Source organism: Nerophis lumbriciformis, linkage group LG10 (genome assembly GCF_033978685.3).
Source record: "Nerophis lumbriciformis linkage group LG10, RoL_Nlum_v2.1, whole genome shotgun sequence".
Taxonomy (NCBI): Eukaryota; Metazoa; Chordata; class Actinopteri; order Syngnathiformes; family Syngnathidae; genus Nerophis; species Nerophis lumbriciformis.
In genome coordinates, this window is record NC_084557.2 from 21,394,198 (window position 1) to 21,420,691 (window position 26,494).

A 26,494-nucleotide genomic window follows, 5' to 3' on the forward strand; every position below is an offset into this window, starting at 1 on the left:
GCTTAGAAATGCGATACAAGCTAGTTTTATTCCTTCCACCTCGATTGGGGCAGTTGAAAATGGCACACGTCGTCAACATTATAACTACTATGGGATAAATTGTCTAAGACAATTAGCGTTTCACTAACTTCCATCCTTCAATATGGATATTGTCAATGTACTATGGGAAATGTAAAACAATTGAAACCCCTCTATAGATATGAATGTGAGTGTGAATGGTTGTTTGTTGATATGTGCTATGTGATTGAGGGTGACAAAGGGGTACCTCGTCTCGTATCGAAATAATAAATGAGTGTATATTCCTGCACTGTGAGCAACTTGACCAATGTGTAATACTAGTAATCATGTACATTTAAAAAAAATATATATAATATTTAAATATTGTATCATCTTTTTTTCTAGTGCCCTGCCCTGTGTTGAACCTTGTGGCCAGCCCTTTCAACACAACCGCAATACAAGTGGCATGGTCATACCCGCAGAAATTAAATTTCACGTACATTGTTCAAATCTACAACGCTACAGGAACCCTTGTGAAAGAACTACAAGTCCGTGATGTTAACAGCACTATAGTGACTGATCTGGAACCAGGAACGAGATACAACGTCAGTGTCACAACATTAGCAGCAGCAGGAAGTGAATCCACAGCAGTGCAGACGTTCACTTACACAAGTAAAAACAAGTGCTGATGCATGAATATTTGTTTTATTATCTTCAATTTGTGATATGATTGATTACCTCATTGTTGTTTGTTGTAGTGCCCAAAGCAGTGACTGCACTAAGGGTGAAGGACGTAAACACAACAGCCATCACCTTGACGTGGCTCAGGCAAAGTGACCATAAGGACTCCTACGCCTACCTGGCGACAATGTCACAGGATGGCAAAGTGCTTCACAATGTTTCAACTAAAACAGAAATCTATACCTTTTCCGGCCTGACCCCTGGAGCATCGTACAGTTTTGAAGTGTTTACCGTTGTTGAAGGGGTGAAGTCTACAGGGGAATATATATCAAGCTACACAAGTATGACCTCACTCATTCATGCACTTTTATCCTACAACCTTATTCCTAAAAAAAAAATAATAACAATCAAATGTCAGTTGACTGAATAAATGCCACATTTCCTTTTTACCTGTCAGAAAAACAGGTGGTGCCAGACGATAACTATAATTAATATACCCTCCACTGAATGACGGAGGCCGTAATCCAATAGAAAAATAATACTGTATACTTTGTGTACATACACTGGACAAAAATATAAACACAACACTTTTGTTTTTGCTCCCATTTTTCATGAGGTAAAGTCAAAGATCAAAAACTTTTACTATATACACAAAATACCTATTCCTCTTAAATATTGTTCACAAATCTGTCTAAATCTGTGTTAGTGAGCATTTCTCCTTTCCAAGATAATCCATCCCACCTCACAGGAATGGCATATCAAGATGCTAGTTAAACAGCATGATTATTGCACAGCTGTGCCTTAGGCTGCCCACAATAAAAGGCCACTCTCAAATGTGCAGTTTTATCACACAGCACAATGCCACGGGTGTCGCAAGTTTGAGGGGGCATGCAGTTGGCATGCTGACTGCAAGAATGTCCACTAGAGCTGTTGCCCATAAAGTGAATGTTCATTTCTTTATCATAAGCCATCTCCAAAGGCCTTTTTGGAGAATTTGTCAGTACATCCAACCGGCCTCACAACCGCAGACCACGTGTAACCAGACCAGCCCAGACCCTCCACACATAGCAGGAGCACCTCCATGATCGTCTGAGACCAGCCACCCGGACAGCTGCTGCAACAATTGGTTTGCATAACCCAAATAATTTTTGCACAAGTTGTGAGAAACCGTCTCAGAAAAGCTCATCTGCATCCTTGTTGTCCTTATCGGGGTCTCGACCTAACTGCAGATGGTTGTCGTAACCAACTTGAGTGGGAAAATGCTCACATTCGATGGTGTCATCACCTCATGTTGCAGTATGACAAAGCATGCCCCATGTTGCAAGGATCTGTACACAATTCCTGGAAACTGAAAACATCCCAGTTCATGGCCAGCATTTTCACCAGACATGTCACCCATTGAGCACGTTTGGGATGCTGTGGATCGGCGTATACGACAGCCTCTTTCAGTTCCTGCTAGCAGCAACTACGCACAGCCATTGAAGAGGAGTGAAACAACATTCCATAGGCCACAATCAACAACCTGATCAATTCTATGCGAAGGATATTTGTTGCAATGCGTAAGTGGCGGTCACACCAGATACTTACCGTTTTTCTGTCCCCCCCAGACTCCCAATAAAGCAAAACTGGACACATCAGAGTGGTCTTTTATAGTGGGCAGCCTAATGCACACCTGTGCAATAATCATGCTGTATAATCAGCATCTTGACATGCCACTCCTGTGAGATGGGATGGATTATCTTGGCAAACAAGAAATGCTCACTAATACAGATTCAGACAGATTTGTGAACAATATTTGAGAGGAATAGGTATTTTGTGTATGAAGTAAAAGTTTTAGATCTTTGATTTGGACTTGTAAAAAATGGGAGCAAAAATAAAAGTATTGCATTTATATTTTTGTTCAATATATTATATTGTAATGAGGGCTGTTAAAATTAACCAGTAAATGCAGATACATCCATCATCATTATTAATCTGATTTGAACGAATATGTTTGAACAATTACCCATTTGTAGTTTGAATGACCCAAAATCTTTTAAATGTAACTGGCAACGCAGTTTTTTCCTTGTGAGTTATAGTATAGTGAAAGGCTGCAAAAGCAAACAAGTCAATATGGAAAATGCCAAACAGCACATTGGCCAGCTCCATGGGAAATTTAAGCACAAAAAAACACAGCGAAACAGTCAATTGACATTGGGCCTGATCTACTAAAGGTTTTGTGTTTGTACAGTCTTAGTAGATCAACTTAAAATACGCTCACTAATAGTACACACAATTGTCATAGTTTGTACACGCTGTTTAGCACTTGCTATTTGGATCTTAGTAGATCAGGCCCATAAAGTATTATGCACACTCTGCAAGAAGGACCTCTCTTTTTTTACTAAAGTACTTCCATATTAAAACAACTCATTAATAACACAAAGGGAGTAGCTGGACCACATTAATGTGGATGGAATGTTTGTTCAGAACATGATGTTAAAAGTGTTTAGTAAACAAATTATGTGTATTGGTACATATATTATACTAATATAGATTAAAAATGAATTATATTTAATTGAAATGAATCGACCCCGAACGGGACAAGCGGTAGAAAATGGATGGATGGAATCCACAGAAACCCTGTGATTAATTTTATTTGAAAATGTTAATTGTTTGACAGTGCTAATTCTAACTGAAAATATTTTATTGTTCATCATTATTTTGGCGGGGGATGTGTTATCAAAAAAGCAAAAATAAAGTTCTCCCCAGAATTATCATATTTCCTATAGTTTGTACTCTCTGCTGTTCAGTAACAAAAGACAACCTTGGCTGCGATAAGAAAATATGATATGTTGCTTGTTAAGTATTAAAACAACTAATGCTTCCTTTTCCTAGGGCCTTCGCCAGTTTCTGACATCCTCTTGATAGGTACAACGACAAATATGTCTGTGTACTGGAGTGCTCCAGTTGGGCAGGTGGATTCCTACACTGTTCAGTTGAACAGACACTCAAAATCTGTGATCAACGCCACTTTAAACACGACATTTACAGACCTGAAGCCAGGAGTGCTTTACTGTGTGGTGGTGATAAGCAAAAGTGGACCTTTCGAGAGCAACAGTTCCAGTGTCTGCAATGCAACTTGTGAGTTACTCATTCGTTGAAGATAGTTCGTACCTCACTTATCTACTGTCCAATAGCAACTAATAATATTTTTTTGGGGGATCAGTTCCAAACCCTCCTGGATCTATCAGTGTTCAGTCGCAGACTGTCGATTCCATTAACTTCACCTGGATGTTGCCAGATGATATGGATCAAGATCAGTACAACTTCAGCGTGTCAAGTGTCAGTGGCTTTTCAACTACCACAAACAACTGGTTTATGCTGACCAAACTTCAATCTGGAACCCGGTACTCTCTTTCTGTTGAAACTATTGCAGTCCTGGGCTATAAGAGCATAGCCGTTACAGCAAATAATTATACAAGTAAGTGAAATGAGGCGGTGAGGATTCACTGTAAATGTTTTGTGTAAAACTCAGTACTCTCCTTTTTTCCATTGTTTACATTTGCTCAGGACCGTATTCAGTGACCATGCTGAGAGCAGGAGAAATTAGCACAGACTCAGTGGTGCTGGTGTGGGAGCAGCCAGAAAACAAGTCGGACTACTCATATGTGGTGCATTACTCCAACGAATCGTCCAATCCACAGTTTAAAGTGGTCTCCAGAACATTTGTCAATATCTCTGACCTTCTCTCTGGCAACAACTACACTTTTGCTGTCTCCACACAAACAGCAGATGGTACCCTGGCTGCTCCACGGATCAAGTCTGTGTTCACACGTACGTACCGTAGCCTGGTCTTATTTGGTAACAACCTTTATCAATTGCAGAGTAATAGTTGAAATGGCAGGACATATTTTGTTTTTAATAAATACTGAATGCCTTATTTGAACTGAAGAAGGCATGTGTAGGATGTGTGTGGATTTGAGCTAAGGATGTTGTTGTGGCTTGTGCAGCCCTTTGAGACATTTGTGATTAAGTGCTATATAAGTAATCTTTGATTGATTGATGTAATGGATGCCAACGAGCGTGGCTGTGCGATAGTATGTTGTGTAAACTTGCTTTCAGGACATACAGCCCCCAAAATGTTTTAGTTCAATAGCCCTGGCCTAGGGCTTTTTGGCTCAACTCTCAATCAGTAAGGATTTGTTATTGAAGTATGATTGTAGCAAAATTATTTGCAGACGTGTATTTCAATCTGTTGCTGGTCCGAGCCCGGAGTATATATGGAAATACAGACACACAAATTAAAACAGGCACGCATGGATCTGATCATACACGCGCATATTGAGATACAGACACACAATTTAGTACACAAATATGTGAATCGGATTACAGATGCACAGACTGAGATACACATTTGCAAATAGTTGTGCTCCAAAATCATAACAGTAACAATAACTCATCATATGAAGCCCTCAGGTTCCCCCCATGATGCTGTCCCTCCTACCTTTTTTAATGAAGTGTTTTCTTGCATAGGGCAGCCTGTTCTTAATATTTTAAATAGCAGTCTGTTTTCTGGAGTAGTTCCTACCAGTTTTAAACACGCCGTGGTTCAACCGCTTTTAAAGAAACCTGGTCTGGACAGTTCAGTTTTAGCCCATTTTAGACCTATTTCTAAGCTGCCTTTCCTCTCAAAGATTTTGGAGAAGATTGTTTTTACCCAGTTAAACACTTTTTTAGAGGACTGTGATATTTTAGAAGTCTTTCAGTCTGGGTTTAAACCCCTCCATAGTACCGAGTCAGCTTTATTAAGGGTTTTTAATGACATCCTTCGAGCAACAGATTTAGGTGATCATGTAATTTTAGTTTTACTGGATCTAACAGCAGCATTTGATACGGTGGACCATAATATTTTAATTAGACGCCTGCAGCATCAAGTGGGCATCTGTGGTACTGCTTTGAGTTGGCTGAAGTCCTATTTGACTAACAGGACCTTCTCTGTGAATGTTGCTGGATCTGAATCCTCCGTTGCTCCCTTGACATGTGGGGTCCCACAAGGCTCAGTTTTGGGACCACTTCTCTTTTCTATTTATTTACTTCCCCTGGGCTCAATCCTAAGAAAGCATGATATTTCTTTTCATTGTTATGCCGATGACACACAAATGTATTTTCCATTAAAGAGAAATCATGCCTCTTCAATACAGCCATTACTTGCCTGTCTTGAGGATATCAAGGCCTGGATGGCCCTAAACTTCTTAAATTTTAATGAAAAGAAGACAGAAGTAATAGTGTTTGGACCTAGTGGTACCTGTAAGCTCCCCCCTGTTGACTTTGGCCCTTTGGCTTTGCACGTTAAGCCCATGGTCACCAACCTGGGCTTTCGTATTGACTGTGATTTTAAATTGGACCGTCAGATTGGCACAGTGGTGAAAGCCAGCTTTTTTTATTTACGTCAGCTGGCCAAGGTTAAAAACCTTCTTTCTAGGCAACAGTTAGAGACAGTAATCCATGCCTTTACTACATCTCGGCTGGATTACTGTAACTCTTTATATTTTGGAATTAGTCAGTCCTCCCTCTCACGTCTGCAGCTGGTCCAAAATGCAGCTGCCCGACTTTTAACTAACACAAGAAAAAGAGAGCACATTACTCCTGTTTTAGCCTCCCTCCACTGGCTGCCTGTGTCTTTTAGAGTCCATTTTAAGATTATCTTACTCGTTTTTAAATCCTTACGTGGTCTTGCCCCACCTTACCTCTCTGAGCTGCTCCATCTGTATGCCCCCACCCGGTCCCTCAGGTCAGCTGATCAGCTGATCCTGGAGGTACCCAAAACAAAGCGCAAGCTCAGAGGGGACAGAGCTTTCTCTGTTGCGGGTCCCAAACTCTGGAACGATCTCCCTCTCCATGTGAGACAGGCCCCTTCTTTGGCTATTTTCAAGACCCTTCTTAAAACCCATTTTTATTCACTGGCTTTTAACCCAGCATGAGACTTTGAACTGTTTTTAGCTTTTAACTTTTTGAACTGTTTTTAACTTTTAAACTGTTTTTATCTAACAAACTGTTCTTAGGGTAATTTATATTTGCTTTTTAATTGTGTATTTTTATTTCTGTTTTAAATGTTATTTTTTAGTCTGTCCTTTGCCTCTATTTCTTTGTGGTGTACAGCCCTTTGTTTTTCAACTGTGCTTGTTTTTAAAGGGCTTTATAAATAAAGTTGGTATGGTATGGTAAAATAACTTCCATATCTAATAAGGTTAGTTTTTTTATACCTTACATTGTTTTCTGTTTGAGTAATTTCACTTGATCAAGCAATTAAAAGCATTACAAAATCATAAAATAGAATAGAATACATCTTTTTTGTCTGTTCCTTCAGTGAATTGTTACATCTACAGTCTCACTACAAAATAACAAAAGTATGTATGATTTGTACTGATATTATGTCAGGCCAATACTGAAGGCTACAATATTGGTATCGTAACGGAAGTGAAAGCTCTGTATCGGAACACCCTTAGTCTTAATAATGTTAGACACCATATCAGTGCCAAAATAATTACTGACCAGAAATCATTCAATTGATTTATCATTCCCAACTTTTGGGTCGGCACAGTAATGATTAAAGTAGTGGAAAATGCTTTATTTAATGTCATACATAACTTTTTAAATATATTTTTTTTAAACCGCTAATCCAGTTCAGAGTCATAGCTGAAGCTGTTTGTTGATATAAGGGCCACAGCATGCACGGGTGGCAGTTGTAAGCAGGGTATTAATCTGCTTTGTGAACCACTACACTACAAATGATCCCTTTTCATAAGCTCCCCAACTGTCTCATTACCCAAAAACGTCAGCAAATGTTGTTTATCTGACCACAATGCACGTATTAATTGAAAATATCTGTCTGGTTTCCAGGACCTTTTGAGATTAATAAATTGAAGGCTCACACCATAAACTCAACTGCCATACGTTTGACATGGATGAAGCCACAGGAGCACAAGCCTGAGTATACATATCGGATTGAAACTACTGACTGTAGCTCCCAAAACAAAACGGTGGAAGAGGATTTTGCACTGATCTCAGAACTCCCTCCGGGGACACAGTGCAGTTTCTCTGTTTTTGTCCAAGCAGGGGATGGCATAGAGGGGAGAGCAAAGCGCATCTCTCAGTACACAAGTAAGACTTAACATTTTATTTTCCTTTTTCAGAATGTTGGGACTCAGTGTATTTTTTCTTCTCTTTGTGGTAACAGAACCTGAGAGGGTACAACCAAGTATCTCCAGTCTTGGCTCCAATATTTCAGTTTTGGTGTCCTGGATGAGCCCGCCTGGCAAAGTAGAGAATTACTCTGTTTACCTCAACACTTCTTCCATGGCTTCTCAACCGCAGCCGGTGCAAACTACCAACAACTCATTGCTGTTTGAGGGTCTGTCTGCTGGGAGCCTGTACAGTGCCACGGTGATGTCATATAGTGGACCATTCAATGCAACATCAGAATTTGTTACCAATGCTACTTGTAAGTACACTGCAATTATTATTATTGTTCATTTATTCAGTAACAGATATTGGTATACATTCGTCCCTTGCCAACTCACGCTTCAAAGTTTGTAGTTTCACTATGGAAGATTTTTTTTCCCCCCAACATTTAAAATAAATTTTAGGCCTAAACGAGCATAAAAATAAACTTAAAAAATATTAATGCTATGGTGGTATTGGCCACTAAATGAGACCAGAGCTCTTAAAGTCAGTATAGTATATGTCTTCATTTCCACAATATTATTAGTATGTCTACTATATTGGATTGAAAGAGTGTATACAATAGGTGACTGGCTAGTGCAGGGGTCCCCATACTACGGCCCGCGGGACGGATTTTGGACGCTGGCGGGCCGGATACCAAGTTACATTTTTTTTTTTTTTTTTTTTTTTTTTAATCTTTCCTTCCTAATCCATTTTCTACCGCTCGTTACTCTCGGTGTCTCCAAGCCGCTCAGGCAAATCATATTGTCTAAAAACGCATTTTCCTATCGATAACGTGACATCATTGCGCTCGGAATGTATACAGCCCGACCCGTGGCCCAATTTTTTTAACCCAATGCGGCCCCCGGTTCAATAAGTTTGGGGACCCCTGGTCTAGAGGGCTCTCATAATGTTAAAAAACATATTTAGAAAGTTGTAAACTTTTTTTTTTGCCTTAGTAATTACTATGGCTGGGCGAATATATGATTGTGGTTGTTGATTGGGATTAATTTGAGTTCAATCACAGTGATCAGCTGTTAGCATATTTCCTCGATCAAACATGGCGGAACAGTCTATTAGAAGTTACCGCAGTAGTAAACAGTAGGGAAGCAACAACACTTGATATAATCCTGCATGGAACAATCCATCTTTATTGAACCGTGATCTTGTGTGAATGTGTGTGTTTGTGTTTGTGTACGTTTGCATGTGTTTTAGTGAAAGTGTTTGTGTCCGTGTGTGTGTGCGCAACCTCCCGTTCCACCGCGCAAAAGTCAGGCTCGTCACGACATATTTAATGCTCAATCAGCGTTGTGCCTAGTCCCCCTCACACAGCTGGAATGCAGCCTAGAAGAACAACATAACAATTATATGACTAACACTAGTATATAAGTTGAAACAACGTTTAAAGGAGCAGCGACTTTATTTTCACTATCTGCTGCAGTTTGCAAGTAATCCTGCCCTGAATGCGGACTTGGAGGGACTCAAAGGAGTCTTTATCAGTCCCGACTGGGAGAAACAACACACCCAGGCATTTAAAAAAAGCCTATTTATATCTAAATATTTTGTTTATGTGTCTGCAAAGATTCCACTCCTCTGATATAACATGTACTGAAAAACACTGCAGACACTTTTTGTTCAAATCATTTTTGAGTTTGTGGATAAAAAACATTTTCTTCCTGAAATAATCATTAAGTTTGTTTTATGTGTTGGTATACATGAATTTACAGTCCTTCAAATTCAAACTGCACTTTATTATAATTGTATTAAATGTATGGTACAGTATTTGAGTTGTAAAAACTACACAATGTGGGTCACCACTTTTTGTTTGCCAAAGCACTGGTGAGAAGCACTGATGTATACAAGTAATAAAAGAATACAAATTATAATTTACCATTTGAAAGTGTTGTTTGGTAAATGTTAACTTGAAATAAAAGTTTTATATTATTCACTACACCAATGATACTTTGTTTAGTGCAGAATTAAGTTTGTGATGACAAGCAAAATAACAAAACAACTTTGAGAGGAAAAAAAGTTGTCTTCACTCACACAAAATGTACTGAAAAATTAGCTAAACTGTGGCCTTAAAACCGAGGTACGGATCGTAGCGTACCTCAAATATAGATATGAACAAAATGACAGTTGTCAGCTGTTAGCATATATGACCTCGAGCAAACATGGTGGAAATGTCTGTTACAAGATACTGCAGTAGTAAAAAGTAGGGATTCAACGGTACTCGCTATAATCCTGCACGGGACAATCCAACTTTGATTAAAAAAAATATATATTTTTTTTTTAGATTTAGATTTAGATTTATTGGTTCCCTTGGGGAAATTCATTGTCACTGCCGTACATTTAAACACTAGACATTACACATCACAAAAAAAAAAAAAAAAAAAAAGACATCATACATGACTAACACACATTTACAGGCTTGTCAGACGGGTCGGCCGGGCCTGCTGTTAAGGGCGGCTATAGCTGCAGGGATAAGGCTTTTCCTGAGGCGGGCCCTCCGGAATTTGATAGTTCTGTACCTGCGCCCTGATGGTAGTGGGATGATGTATTGGTGTAGTGGGTGAGTGATATCCTGGACTATTGTTTTTGCCAGTCGGGTGATGGACCTGTGGTTTAAGTCTGAAATGTTGGGTGTGGGTAGGCCGATGATTTTAGCTGCTATGTTTGTAATGCGTGTGAGTTTGGTCCGGTTGGTTACAGAAAGCATGGTGAAAAAACATGTGGAACATTACAGAAGGATGGGTTGAACAATGCTTTGGTAAAGTAATAACAGGAAATGAGGTGCAACGTATAGTCCTTTAAGTTTTCGGATGGCTGACAGTCTTTGTTGACTTCTTTTTTGAATGTCCGTGGTGTGCTGATCAAAGGTGAGTTTATTGTCCAAGGTTACGCCCAGGTATTTAAAAGTGTCAACTGTTTTAACTGTTTGTGTGTTTATGATGATGGGGTTCTGAGGTGAGGGGGGGTTGAACCATATTTCTTTTATTTTATTGACATTGATTTCCAGATAACTGGCTGTGCATGACTCTGTGAAATGTTTGACTGTGTTATGATAGTCCAGGATGGATTGACTGTTGGAGAGGAGTGCGAGAATGGCTGTGTCATCTGAGTATATTATTATATTGTGATATTCATCGAGATCGTATGATACAAAAAAATTAATCGTAATCATTTTTTTGCCATATCGCCCAGCCCTAATTCCTACTTTAGAACTACTACCATGGTCAGGCCCTGAACCAATTTACAGTGATAAACGTACATGCAAAATGTAATATTGTCTAAAAATATCTCCTAAGACACAAGATTTGTGTCCAATATTTTATCATAACTGTATTTAGAGGCGTGCCGATCCCGATTATGGCTGAAATTTGCCTTTTTTAGCTGATCGGAGATTAATTATCTAATCTTTACGGCAACTTTGTCCTAGTGTTTACATGGCTAAAGATTGTACTTCCACATCGAGCACGCCAATAGCTCAAAATAGGCAAGTGCTCTGAAGTGCATCAAAAAGTTGTTCTTCCAAAAGTTGGTCACCTTGATTGTTGTGGTGAAGATACAGTAGCGCCAAGATTAGTTACAGCGTTGTTCTTAGCAGTGTTAATCCGAAAACGGAAGTCCCGCTTGGTGAATATCTTTATCGATCATCACATTATAACAATATAAAATACGACAAATACTGCATTGACTTAATTTAAGACTTAATTTAGGCCAAATATTTAAATCTGCTATGTAGTAAAGCCACAATATTGAAAGTGCGATGTGGCGAGAGAGGACTGCAATACATTTTTAATACATATTTAATACATATTCAAGGACATGATGCAATAAAAAGGGTCCTCCAGTAACTTCTGAAAATTAAAATTCAACCTCACCTCAGTTTTGTTACTTCATCACTTGGTCGACCGAGCACCAAGAAAAACCGAACTTTTAACATTTTAATTCCAGACAATAGCAAATCTCATGTAGTAATCGTTTATCTTGAGTCAATGTCTATAAATAATGTGACGTTTGCCTTCCTCAATTTTGAAAATATGTTACTCTGCTTTTTTAAACTGACACTCTGCATTCCCAATCAACCCAAAGTTCCAAACCCACCCGGGCCTATTGAGATCCTCAGAAAGACAAATCACTCAATCGAAGTAAGGTGGTCAGAAGCGGCCCTGATGACTGAAGGATCGTTCTACTACGAGCTGACAAGCATGCCTTCTGAGGAATATGAATGCATGAATACAACTAACACCAGTCATACTTTTGAGCCTCTGCTTTCTGGGACACCCTACAACATTTCCATAGCAACAGTGGGTGTCTTGGGTTTTAGGAGTGAAAAGGTCCATGCCTATTTGGTAACCACAAGTAAGCAGATTGTTTTTAATTAATGCACGTGTCTGGGTTACTTCACTCTCTTTAACCCCAACTCTCAAATGCCAACAGAACCTCTAGGTGTGAAGTATCTCAACACATCCGAGGAGGAAGAAAACATCACCGTCAAGTGGACTCAACCTGATGATTACAAGGAAGACTATCTTTATTATTTGGCATGGAAAAGCTCAGATCAGCCTATCAGTGGCAATGTTTTAACTGGCCAAACGGTGCATACCATCGAAAACCTGGAGCCTGGCAGCAGCTATAACTTTACAGTTGTCTCAGAGACTTCGGATGGAACTCAGGGTGCCGCCAGATCGATTTCCAGTTGCACAGGTACAGTTACAATGCATATACAGTGGGACCTCTTCAATGCACGAGACAGCTTACTCTCAACAAACTGCTCTGGATAGCCAGTAAGCACCGTATTACCCTTGATTCTTTCGCTCAAAATATCGTAATCATCGTGTGGTGGGTATAGTCAGTGACACTCTGGAAAGGCTAGTAAGGCTCTTGTTGACTTAGATTGTTACTGAATGATACTTTACTTTATTTGGCTCAATGGTAGCTTATTTTGTAGTCGTATTCAATAAATAAAGCAGTGACTGTGTCACTAATGTGTTAAATTGTAATAAAACTGAGTGTATACAAACCCTGATATATTTTTGGTGAAACTAAAACATACATTTGTAGAACATACAAACCCTTTATTTATTAAATCACAATTATTGAAATTCAACGATTAAGTGCATTTGCAAACAGCTAAAATGATGTACAAAGCAAACTATAACCTGCTACCCAAGAATGTACAACAATTCTTCTCAACAAAAGAGGAGAAATATAACCTTAGAGGAAAATCTAATTTTAAACTGTCAAGACTTGGTCCTGGGTGTTTGCTTTTCCGGGATGCAACGGAAAGTTGGCTCGGGCGAGACGGGAATGTAAGTACATAATTTATTTTATAATTACTAAAAGAAAAAGAAGTAAACAAAAGGCGCGCACAATGGCGGAGAACAAACTATGAAACCAAAAAGACTATAAACATGGAACAAAAACTTACTTTGGCATGGTACATGAAGCATGATCTAAGAGGATGAAGAGTGTGTAGAGCATAATTGTTGGATGTCGTCAGAACGACAAACTGAAAACAATGAACTTAAATACTATAGACATGATTAGTGAAAGCAGGTGCGTGACTCAAAACGTGAAACAGGTGCATGACGTGACAGGTGAAAACTAATGGTTGCTATGGTGACAACAAAACAAAAGTGCACAAAAAGTCCAAAAACAAAACCGAACATGACTAAAACAAAACATGATCACACAGACATGACAAAAACATTTGTATGCTGGTACAACACTTAAAACTTTTAGTATATCAGTATGTGGGATTAAATTATGGAACAGATTAACTAAAGAAATCAAACAAGGCACCAATATGATTCAGTTTAAGAGACGGTTCAAACTACAGGTGTTCACAAAGTACACAGAACAAGAATTATGATGAACATCTTGAACCCTTTTTATTCCTTTTTTTTTTTTATTGAGACAAAAATTATTTATCTATTTAATATTTGTATTCTTACTATGGTATATTATTTATTTATTTATTATATATTTGCTCACTGTTCTGTTAAAGAGAACAAGGAAATTGGATAAAATGGCTATGGTATGAAAAGGGCTAGGATTAAATAAGCTCTGCTTCTTCCTACTCCTTTTCGGACGTGCTGTAATGAAACAACTGGAATTATGTGATGCATTACATTGTATCGTATGCATGTTCGAAATAAACTGAAACTGAACTGAAAAAAACAAATCATACAAACTTGAGGTACCACATATGGTCAAAGCATATGGTGCAAGAAAATATTGAGTGAACTGACTTGTAAGACAGTGCCCTCTGCTGGATTTATGGCTGCTGTTTGCCTTTGTACACCATGGTTTTAAATTCTATATAACCTTGACTGTTAGTACTTAACCAATGGTATGTTTATCTTTCTGCTGTAGATGCAAGTCCAGTGAGAAATGTATCATGTGAAGGTCCAGATAAAACAGATGCAGAAATTGTCTTGTCCTGGACTAAGCCGAGGGGCCAGTTTCATGGATTTCGCATCACTGTAAATAATAGCGACACAGTTGACTTCGGAACCTGTAATGAAAGCTGTAGCCAGACCATCTCCAACCTCAGGCACTACACAACATACCAGCTCATGATGGAGACACTGAGCTGTGGACAACCGGCCACTCCAGTGTTTCTCCACTGCAAGACTGGCATCACAGGTATAGTGACTGCATCAGTTTTCAAAACAAAATGTAAGGAAAACTAAATAATATATTTCTTCATGTTTTGATAGACCCACCAATTCCAATAAACTACGAGTCACTAGTGAATGTGACCGACAAAGTATACAACAGGTTCACCATTCAGATCAACCCCAGCCTCCTGCTTGACACCCATGGACCAATTACTCATTTTGGTGTGCTAATAACGGACAACGTAAACGGTTGGTTAAATCTTCTTCTAATTGTCAGATTTTAGGCGCATATCATTATCACTTAGTGAGCTACAACGACTTGTGTTGTTACTTTCCTATCCCTGTAATTTCAGCTGCTGACACATCTAATATGACCCAGTACTTGGAGAAAACATATCAACAATGGGAAGACAAAAATACCTCAACATACCTTGCAACAGTAAAAGAGAGAAATGTTCTGTCACGCAGTCAAGAGACCAATGTTGTTGTAGACATAGGAGATGGTTCAAAATGGGAGGGCTACACCAATGGTGCACTTCATGGCAATGGAAGATACCAGTAAGAAAATCCCTCCCTTAGTACTATTCTAATAGATGCTGCGTATCAATTCATTATCGGGTGTGTCGTCTACTTTCAGCACCCCCACACCTCCTTCTCCTCAAACAGTTCGTGGCACTAGGGACCTGTAATTAGTATTACCTGCACTCATTGTTTAACCTAAACATGTGGCATGTGGAAATTTGCATACACATGTCACAATGCAGGTTAATCACTGCCTTAGACCAGTGTCTCGCAACCACTGTGCCGTGGCACTTAAGTGTACCGTAAGAGATCATAGTTTGTGCCGAAATTTGGCCAAAAATGAATATTTACTACAAATAATGCAGTAACTGGAGAGGCACTGAAATTTGTTTTTTCTTTATTTTATTGTGATCTAATCCATTTATATACAATGTTGCTAATTAACATTAAATACAATTAAATAAGAATTATTAAATAAGACAATAATTTACTTTAGGTGAAAATGTTTTTTTCTCAAATATTTGTTGATATACCGGTATTTTATTTCATTATTTTTATAAAACTGAAAACAATGTGGTTTTACCTTTATTTGTATACAAAGTCAATGTGCCTAACCTTCTCTAGGAAGCTCTGTTATTATGTTTGTAAAAGTCATTCTTATTTTCCATTAGTTTTAAAAGTCTCTCAGCCACTTTGTGATATTGTTTTGCACTTCCTGAGCACCATAGCTGTGCCTCTCTGCGTAAAGACAGCAGCGGAAAGCACCTGCCAGGTTACGAACGCTCCCGTGAGTAAAGGAGATTGTTTGATATTCATCCAGGGCTGCAGCTATCCATTATTTTAGTAATCCAGTTAGGTACCGAGTCATTTGTTCAATTAGTCAAATAAAAGACACTTTCTAAACTCAATCTGTCTTTTAGGGAAAATAATTTAAATAAACAAAGATTTTTCAAATTACCTTTCTTATTAATGCACTTAGCAATTCAATTTCACTTTTACTTCATGGGTATCGCTAGATATTACTTATATTTAAAAATAATATAGGTTAAAAACTAAGTTTAGCCTAAAACCATGTTATATATAACTCATAAAGAACCAAATTAAATAAAAATACAAATTCAGTATAATACTGTAAATTGAATAACAACATATATAACACAGACACATTTGAAAATGTATTATTTTAAGGAGTGATGTTTGATTTGTGGCCAAATGTGGCCTAGATGATATAAACATACAAACTGTAGATACTAATATGTTTGAATAAAACATGTGTTATGCAAGTCAAACCTATAGGCGTTGGCTACCAAAATATACTTTTAGCTTGTTTCTGCTTGTTTACTGTTCTTAAATATGAAAAGTGCTTTCTGGTAATGCGGCACCATTGATTGCGTAACGACAGCTCTGTTTGACAGTGCAAACATTTAATCACGATGTCTGTCTTTTTCAGTTTGAAATGATCGCAAAACTTCTCTCACCTTCTTTGGGCTCTTTGCTCTTTTTCCATCCTGTTGCTTTTCTTTGAGCTGTGATATTTTTCAATTGTAAAATATGTCCCTTGGCTCAGTAAAGATGGGTAAACACTGACTTAGACACACTTTGGGGCCTGGCAGTCTTGTTCGCTATTCGCGACAGTTGCGTTTGGCCTCATGCTATTTAGTATAGTTATGGCCTTGCATGGCAGCTCCCGCCATCAGTGTGTGAATGGGTGAATGTGGAAATAGTGTCAAAGTGCTTTGAGTACTTTGAAGGTAGAAAAGCGCTACACAAGTATAACCCACTTTAAAGTTCCCGTAAAAGTTTCTGTGGTGGAAAAAGGTCAAATACTGTAGTTGTTTTCCAATTTTTGTTGAAAATCCTGTGGTTTTTGAAGTTAAAGGCCTACTGAAACCCACTACTACCGACCACGCAGTCTGATAGTTTATATATCAATGATGAAATCTTAAAATTGCAACACATGCCAATACGGCCGGGTTAGCTTACTAAAGTGCAATTTTAAATTTCGCGCGAAATATCCTGGTGAAAACGTCTCGGTATGATGACGTCAGCGCGTGACGTCACGGATTGTGGAGGACATTTTGGGACAGCATAGTGGCCAGCTATTAAGTCGTCTGTTTTCATCGCAAAATTCCACAGTATTCTGGACATCTGTGTTGGTGAATCTTTTGCAATTTGTTCAATGAACAATGGAGACAGCAAAGAAGAAAGCTGTAGGTGGGAAGCGGTGTATTGCGGCCGACTGCAGCAACACAAACACAGCCGGTGTTTCATTGTTTACATTCTCGGAAGATGACAGTCAAGCTTTACCATTGGCCTGTGGAAAACTGGGACAACAGAGACTCTTACCAGGAGGACTTTGAGTTGGATATACAGACGCGGTACCGTGAGTACGCATGCAGCTGCGGCTTCCAAACATTTGATCACTTGCCCGTACGTGCGTGCCGCTATGTGCATGTCACGTACGTAACTTTGGGGACTTTGGGGAAATATATGTGCTGTATGAACTTTGGGGAGGTGAACGGTACTTTGGGCTGTGGGATTGAGTGTGTTGTGCAGGTGTTTGAGTTGTATTGACGGGTTAAATGGACGGGAGGGGGAGGTGTTTGTTATGCGGTATTAATTTGTGGCATATTAAATATAAGCCTGGTTGTGTTGTGGCTAATAGAGTATATATATGTCTTGTGTTTATGTACTGTTTTAGTCATTCCCAGCTGAATATCAGGTCCCACCCGCCTCTCACAGCATCTTCCCTATCTGAATCGCTCCCACTGCCCTCTAGTCCTTCACTCTCACTTTCCTCATCCACGAATCTTTCATCCTCGCTCAAATTAATGGGGAAATCGTCGCTTTCTCGGTCCGAATCGCTCTCGCTGCTGGTGGCCATGATTGTAAACAATGTGTAGATATGAGGAGCTCCACAACCTGTGACGTCACGCTACTCGTCTGCTACTTCCAGTACAGGCAAGGCTTTTTTATCAGCGACCAAAAGTTGCGAACTTTATCGTCGATGTTCTCTACTAAATCCTTTCAGCAAAAATATGGCAATATCGCGAAATGATCAAGTATGACACAGAGAATGGACCTGCTATCCATTGCATTTCAGTAGGCCTTTAAAGTACAATGAACACTCACAACATTGATATTCAATTCATAAAATCAAATTAATTCAATGTTATTCCAAAAAATAAACCTCAAAACTTTGCAACGTTTGCCGCAACTTTCTGATAAAGCTGCAGCAAAATCAGGCATTTTAGACAATCACCAAAAAGCCAGCAAAATCCCGAGGGACTGAAAACACTGCAAAAGAAAACAAGCTCTCGACACGTGCCGTCATTATTTTGTTGCATTATTAAGCAAGTTATTTTGTGTATGCTCTAAATGACAGCAGCCTCTATGATTCTGCAGGTATGCCATTGTACTGTTCACTAGATTGAGTCTCCAGGACAACCTAGTGAAGGCAGGGTCATCCGGGTCAAAGGCTTCCATCACTAATTTCTATTCTGTAATAAATCTCCCACAGGACCCAGGTATCGTAGAGGTTCAATATGAAATCTTCTTATTCAATCGCTTTTTCTGCCCTAATCCTTTCTGTTCAATGTTACAGTCGTCATCAGCATAGCTGTCGGAGCAACACTGGGAATTTTCTGTGTTCTCGTCATCGTTCTAATTGGCTTCATTGTATACTGGAGAAGGTTTGTCACCATCATGAATTTGTAAAGATGACTCAAGTTTATGTGTTTAATTTCATTGTCTGTATGCTGTAGGTTATCTAGTAAAGAAACATCAGACATCCAGATTCATTCCATGAGGTGAAAATTTTAAATTTTAAAAATATTTGTCTTGCATATAAGTGTTGGTCAATATTGCTTTCTTCTTCTTTTTTAGAGCTAAAGTGTGAGTATAAACCTTGTATTTCAAAGTTTAGGAAAAGAAGACGCTCATTTGCAAGGTAACTCATTCTCTTGTCCTTTTAAGCAGGAGTGCAGCAGTGAGCGTAGAGGATTACGAGGCTTACTACAGGAAGCAGAAAGCAGACTCCAACTGCGGCTTTGCTGAAGAGTTTGAGGTAAAGCATTTCTTAATTAGAGCTGAAATTCACATTTCAGTTTTATATCGGGAAACAATGACAATAACATACATACCAAATCTAGTGTTTTGCGGATGCTGTTGTAAGTGATGTCATAGTCGAATTTGCGTAATAGTTCATGACGCACAACTCAAGTGTGTATGGATGGAAAAAACGGAGCTGTGTCATAAGAAACATGCAGCAATATCTTGTGTTTTTAAATCTTATGTAATAACAAAACTTCGGTGTTGTTTAGCTCTCCCCTTTTAAAGGGCCAAATTCTCCCAGGTTTTTTTGTTCAAATGGCTGGTCTGAATAAAGCGAGAAGACCAGAATTGAAGACGAACAATATTTTCTACAAATGGAGTAAGTATAAACAGTAGCAATACCAGCATTGGATAGAAGACCGTGACCTACAATGTCTGGCGTGTTCTCTCTCGATTGTTGATTACTCACATGCTTTTATCCTCCTTGCTGCCTTTCCCTGGTGGAGTTGTTTAAGCACTGACCGATGAAACCAAATGTTAACCTAACCGTGTATTTTGAACATACTCACATAATTGTCCACTCTCGCTTCGGGTTGATCCTGGCACCTCTTCTCACCATCAAAACCAAATAATATACTGTTTGCAAAGATAAAAACACAAAATGTACTCATTATGTTTTGTTCTTAAATGAAACAAAGTGAATAAAGAGTGAGACCCTCTATGCATTCCACTCTGCTTTAAGGTGGAAAATATTCCCCGAACAGTTTCATTTTGTTCAGCAGAAAACTTGTGTGTGCGATTTACAACACGCACAAGCGATTAAAAAAAACATTAATGATGTTTCCTTAGCTCCATGTACTGTGAATGTGCGATGATTTTAAAGAGATGTGACATTTGCAAACAAGTCATTTCTTTTATATGGCTCTTTTCAGTGAACGATGATAAGCAATTAAGATATAAGAGACATATTAATGCCAAGGCATGTGCGCGCCACCCAACTTCACTAGAAAATGAGTCGTAGTCAAAGGAAAGCTACATTTAGATGTACTTTTCTGGTTCATTGTTCAGCTTTGGATTTGTAAAGTAGTTCAGATGTAAACACCAGGTAGGGTAGTGCAATTTTGCATTCACATTTTTAGCTCGTCCTAATGTTTATACTAGTTTTGTTTATATTTTCATACAAATACAGACATATTTTTTATTTATGGTTTGTATACTTCTGTGTAATTTTGATCCACAAAGTTTTTTTTAGAAAAATACATCTGATTGTCAATGCATATGGAATTGGATATGTCACCAATAATATGTTAACAATAAAAACATAAGCAAAATAAATGTATATTAATGTTTCAGAAAAATTGTGGGATCATCACTTACAGATGAGTTATATTGTGCAATGAGGTCAGCTGTGGTATGTGTTTATGAAGTGTGTTAAGAAGTAGACTTACAATGTCATCTAATATGTAGAGTTGGAATGACAAGCTACACCGACAGTTCCCATTATAACATGTTTATGCATGAAGGTGAAAACGCCAAATTTAAAAAATAAATAGATGTGCCGGGTCGACACAAATAAACGAAGGTATTGGAAACACTATTATAAGATTGTATGTTTATGCTTTCTTTGAAGGACCTAAGGTTTGTGGGTACGTGCCAGTCAAAAGCAAATGCTGAGACACAGGAGAACAAGGCCAAGAATCGCTACAACAATGTGCTTCCCTGTGAGTCACCCAGATAAACTGCTACTTCCTAACAAAAACAACTGTTTATTCTATACTCTGCCATACATCCAATTCAATCAGTTCTACCATCATTGCTTGTGTATTACATGGACTTAAACTGCAATAAAAAGAAGTACACTCACCAGCCATAACATTAGGCAGACCTGTGAAATGCACTGAGCTCCAACACAAAGATAATAAATGTCTGTGTTTACAAATATTGCTCAGTTTTGATCAGTAATCAATGCATTTATGTTGGATTACCAATTAACTTCAAGATGGCATTGGCAGTGTATCACAAGTTGCTGTGCATTTAGGGTCACCAGTTAACAGAGGCGTAGAGCATCTACCTTTACCATAAAAAATGTTTGATAATCTTTTTCACTTAGGGCTACATACAGAAATATGTAAGGAATTCAGGGGCCACTTTGATACATTTTGTGCATTTAATATACCAAAACTAATTCAATTTAGTAGATCAATATATGCTAAGCTATTTGAACAAAACATCTGCATCTTAACTTTGCGTTGTAGGTGAAACGGGCCAATGGAAAAGAAGAATGCAAGGCAATATGTTAGTAGATTAATATAGTAATTTATTTAGATCAATATTTGTATTTTTCTTGAGTTTCAAACAACTGAGCATTATTTTTTGTAAACACAGCTATAATACTGAATCCTAAAACATTTTTGACATGTATTGCTGTTATGAAACAACTCATTGATAATTTCCTCACTAGATGATTCCTCTCGTGTGAAACTCTCTATCATTCATGGCAGTCCATATGATGACTACATCAATGCTAACTACATGCCGGTGCGTACTGACTCTCTCTGCCTCAGTCATGGCTTCATCATTCCACACTTTTTGCGGAAAGTCCTTCTGATTTCACTCATATGGACACTACCTGAGAATCTGTTGAAAGTCTGACCAGAGTGGATGTTTAGTGCTTGGACTGTTGTTTCCTTTGGCAGGGTTACAACTCCAGGAAGGAGTTTATCGCAGCTCAGGGGCCTTTGGCCAGCACTGTCAAGGATTTTTGGAGAATGATCTGGGAGAAGAATGTGCACACACTGGTCATGCTGACACGCTGTAACGAACAGGGAAGAGTGAGTACGGATACAAGGACCCCTTTATAGGGCCTACTTCCTCTAAACGAGCCGTTGGGATATTGCTCTGTCCTGTGACGTTTTTCACACCGGTGACGTCAGCGGATTATCTGTATATGATATAAATTTACCCAAAGTGCTGTGTACGACTCCGCCAATTTAGTCCACGACAGGGTTTCTCCTTAATGTATCTGACGATGGCTCACCGCCACGACGCAATCATAACCGCAACACCTTGAGTAATATTATATATTGTAGCCTCCAGAAGAAGTCAAAAGTCTGAAGTGTTTTAACTTGTTTTGCCAATCTTATGCTAATAACCTAATATATATATATATATATATATATATATATATATATATATATATATATATATATATATATATATATATTAGACTTAGACTTAGACTTCCTTTTTATTGTCATTCAAATTTGAACTTTACAGCACAGATAAGAACGAAATTTCGTTACATAAGCTCATGGTAGTGCAGGATAAAAAAGCAATAAGGTGCATATATAAATAAATAAATATATATAAATAATATATAAATATATATAAAATAAATATATATAAATAAATAAATAGATTACTGTACAGATAAATATATTGCACTTTTTCACATGCGTCCACGTTTATGGATGTATGTTATATTGTCTTTTTTATTCCAGCGAGTTAATCCATTTTGGGGGGAGTTGAGGGGATAATTTAATTATGATGCGTTCAAGAGTCTTACGGCTTGAGGGAAGAAGCTGTTACAGAACCTGGAGGTTCTGTATATATATATATATATATATACATATATATATTTATATAATATACATATATATATATATATACAGTATATATATATATATATATATATATATATATATATATATATACACAATGGTTCGATGGCTATGTATATATATATATATATATATATATATATATATATATATATATATATATATATATATATATATGTGTGTGTATGTATATATATATATATATATATATATACATTTTTGAAATATAATGTAACTTGAGTAACTTCATGTGTTGTTGATTGATTAAGTATTTTACAACATTGTTTTCTCTCTCCAGATCAAATGTGAGCAGTACTGGTATCCAGGAAGCAAACACTTTGAATACATCTCAGTCACAACAACCTCTGAAATACCACTTGATGACTGGACCATTCGGGACTTTGACATAAAAAATGTAAGAGCCTTCACACAACTAAAGGAGTTTTGTAAAACCCTAAAGCCAAGTTTTAACAAATGCGCTAGAGCTGCAACTAATGAATAGTCAGTGATTAGTTTTTCAATCTGGTGACTAATCAAACGATTATTGTCTACGTGACCTGCTTTACACGTTTGAGTCCACAACTTCATTTTGGACTTAGACTTAGACTTCCCTTTTATTGTGATTCAAATTTGAACTTTACAGTACAGATAAGAACAAAATGTTGTTGCATTAGCTTGTTGTAGTGCAGGATAAAAGAGTAATAAGGTGCAGATATAAATAAATAGATTACTGTACAGATAAATATATTACACTTTTGCATATATATTGTTTTTATATTCCAGCGAGTTAATCCGTTTTTGGTGGGAATTGAGGGAATTATTTTGATGCGTTCAAGAGTCTGATGGCCTGAGGGAAGAAGCTGTTACAGAACTTGGAGGTTCTGCTACGGAGGCTGCGGAACCTCTTTCTAGAGTCCAGTAGTTAAAACAGTCCTTGGTGGGGGTGGGAGTAGTCTCTACAGATTTTCTGAGCCCTGGTCAGGCAGCGACTTTTTGCGATCTCCTGGATAGGAGGAAGAGGAGTCCTGATGATCTTTTCCGCCGTCCTCACCACTCTCTGCAGAGACTTCCAGTCTGAGGCACTGCAGGCTCCAGTCCTATTTTAAGTCATTTCCAAAAAGTTACTATTGTAACTTGTAACAAAAGAAACACAAATTACAAAGGAAATACTTTTTTACTTTATAACACAAAATAAATAATCAGAATGTTAGACACTTATGACTCAGAGGAATTATAAGTCAACAAAGTCCTTGTGTAGTCCCTGAGTGGGTATTTCTGTCCTTTAGGTGAAAACAGCAGAGACTCGTTCAGTTCGTCAGTTTCACTTCACAGCTTGGCCTGATCACGGAGTACCAGAAACCACTGAGCTCCTTATCAGCTTCAGACACCTGGTCAGAGAGCACATGGACCAGTACTCCACCAACTCTCCCACTGTGGTCCACTGCAGGTCTGTCAGAACCAACAGAAAAGTCTCTCTGTGTCTCAATCCTTACGTCCACTTTTCTTCTGTGATTACGTGGGGTTACCAAAAGTTGAATCAACAGTATCTTTGTCTCTCTCTGTTCAGTGCTGGAGTGGGCCGCACAGGCACCTTCATAGCCATCGATCGTCTGATCTTCCAGATTGAAATCGACAATGTTGTGGATGTGTACGGCAATGTCCATGATCTACGCATGCACCGCCCCCTTATGGTGCAGACGGAGGTACAAACACAGCTCCACTTATGCAGAACTACAAAACCAGTGAAGTTGGCACGTTGTGTAAAACGTAAATAAAAACAGAATACAATGATTTTCAAATCCTTTTCAACCTATATTCAATTGAATAGACTGCAAAGACAAGATACTTAACATTTGAACTGGAAAACTTTATTTTTTGCAAATATTAGCTCATTTGGAATTTGATGCCTGCAACATGTTTCAAAAAAAGCTGGCACAAGTGGCAAAAAAGACTGAGAAAGTTGAGGAATGTTCATCAAACACTTATTTGGAACATCCCACAGGTGAACAGGCTAATTGGGAACAGGTGGGTGCCATGATTGGGTATAAAAGCAGCTTCCATGAAATGCTCAGTCATTCACAAACAAGGATGGGGCGAGGGTCACCACTTTGGGAACAAATGCGTGAGCAAATTCTCGAACAGTTTAAGAACAACATTTGTCAACGAGCTATTGCAAGGAATTTAGGGATTTCACCATCTACGGTCCGTAATATCATCAAATGGTTCAGATAATCTGGAGAAATCACTGCACGTAAGCGATGATATTACGGACCTTCAATCCCTCAGGCGGTACTGGATCAAAAAGCGACATCAGTGTGTAAATGATATCACCACATGGGCTCAGGAATACTTCAGAAAATCACTGTCAGTAACTACAGTTCGTCGCTACATCTGTAAGTGCAAGTTAAAACTCTACTATGCAAAGCGAAAGCCATTTATCAACAACACCCAGAAACGCCGCCGGCTTCGCTGGGCCCGAGCTCGTCTAAGATGGACTGATGCAAAGTGGAAAAGTGTTCTGTGGTCTGACGAGTCCACATTTCAAATTGTTTTTGGAAACTGTGGACGTTGTGTCCTCTGGAACAAAGAGGAAAAGAACCATCCGGATTGTTATAGGAGCAAAGTTCAAAAGCCAGCATCTGTAATGGTATGGGGGTGTATTAGTGCCCAAGGCATGGGTAACTTACACATCTGTGAAGGCACCATTAATGCTGAAAGGTACATACAGGTTTTGGAGCAACATATGTTGCCATCCTAGCAACGTTATCATGGACGCCCCTGCTTATTTCAGCAAGACAATGCCAAGCCATGTGTTACAACAGTGTGGCTTCATAGTAAAAGATTGCCGGTACTAGACTGGCCTGCCTGTAGTCCAGACCTGTCCCCCATTGAAAATGTGTGGCGCATTATGAAGCGTAAAATCCCACAACGGAGACCCCGGACTGTTAACCAAGACATCAAGCAAGAATGGGAAAGAATTCCCCCTGAAAAGCTTAAAAAATTGGTCTTCTCAGTTCACAAACGTTTACTGAGTGTTGTTAAAAGGAAAGAAAGGCCATGTAACACAGTGGTAAAAATGCCCCTGTGCCAACTTTGTTGCAATGTGTTGCTGCCATTCAATTTTAAGTTAATGATTATTTGCAAAAAAAAAACAAGTTTCTCAGTTCGAACATTAAATATCTCATCTTTGCAGACTATTCAATTGAATATAAGTTAAAAAGGATTTGCAAATTATTGTATTCTGTTATTTACAAATTACACAACGTGCCACCTTCACTGGTTTTGGGTTTTGTATTTGTTGTGTGGCTAACGTGTGTGTGTCTTATGTCTGTGCAGGATCAGTACGTGTTTTTAAACCAGTGTGCAATGGACCTAATTCGATCAAGAACTGGAACTAATGTGGATCTAATCTACCAAAACACAGCTGCGCTCTCCATCTATGAGAATGTGGAACCCAAAAAAGTTTTTTATAAATAAAACATGATGCATAAAAGCATAGAAGCAGCACTCAGGTATTCTACTTCAAATATGAAAATACTGGAGAAATAAACCCACCATTCGTCACATTCTTCATAGATAGAATAAATACCAAAGACCTTAAATCATGTTAGATTGTTAACCAAATATTAAATATTTGAAATATGTAGCTGTTCACTGTAACTATTACTGGCTCAATACTGTATATGATTTCTCAGGTATATTGGACACTGTATGGGTATTATTATGACTGACACTTAAATGTGTAAAAAGGAAGGTGTCATCATTTGAACTGGTGGTTCTGTGCCTCTTTAA

At 38.3% G+C, this 26,494-nt stretch overlaps 1 protein-coding gene across 2 annotated transcripts in view; it reads left to right on the plus strand.

Annotated features, from left to right (window-relative positions):
• Positions 1–26,494, plus strand: part of LOC133612539 (receptor-type tyrosine-protein phosphatase eta-like) — a 64,443-nt gene that overhangs the window by 37,221 nt on the left and 728 nt on the right. Inside the window, exons 8-30 of one of the 2 annotated variants that reach the window (XM_061970021.2) lie at positions 403–669; positions 756–1,019; positions 3,553–3,798; positions 3,884–4,138; positions 4,228–4,491; positions 7,558–7,818; positions 7,895–8,158; positions 11,974–12,243; positions 12,322–12,588; positions 14,260–14,532; positions 14,607–14,756; positions 14,861–15,065; positions 18,435–18,556; positions 18,634–18,721; positions 18,794–18,838; positions 19,005–19,095; positions 20,713–20,803; positions 21,544–21,620; positions 21,779–21,913; positions 23,001–23,117; positions 23,989–24,149; positions 24,270–24,405; positions 26,039–26,494. The exon at positions 26,039–26,494 is cut by the window's right edge and continues 728 nt beyond it. In XM_061970021.2, coding sequence (XP_061826005.1) covers positions 403–669; positions 756–1,019; positions 3,553–3,798; positions 3,884–4,138; positions 4,228–4,491; positions 7,558–7,818; positions 7,895–8,158; positions 11,974–12,243; positions 12,322–12,588; positions 14,260–14,532; positions 14,607–14,756; positions 14,861–15,065; positions 18,435–18,556; positions 18,634–18,721; positions 18,794–18,838; positions 19,005–19,095; positions 20,713–20,803; positions 21,544–21,620; positions 21,779–21,913; positions 23,001–23,117; positions 23,989–24,149; positions 24,270–24,405; positions 26,039–26,179 — 4,190 coding nt within the window. In that variant the 3' untranslated portion in view covers positions 26,180–26,494. The remainder of the gene's footprint in view (positions 1–402; positions 670–755; positions 1,020–3,552; positions 3,799–3,883; positions 4,139–4,227; positions 4,492–7,557; positions 7,819–7,894; positions 8,159–11,973; positions 12,244–12,321; positions 12,589–14,259; positions 14,533–14,606; positions 14,757–14,860; positions 15,066–18,434; positions 18,557–18,633; positions 18,722–18,793; positions 18,839–19,004; positions 19,096–20,712; positions 20,804–21,543; positions 21,621–21,778; positions 21,914–23,000; positions 23,118–23,988; positions 24,150–24,269; positions 24,406–26,038) is intronic. The other variant, XM_061970022.2, reaches the window with a different exon arrangement.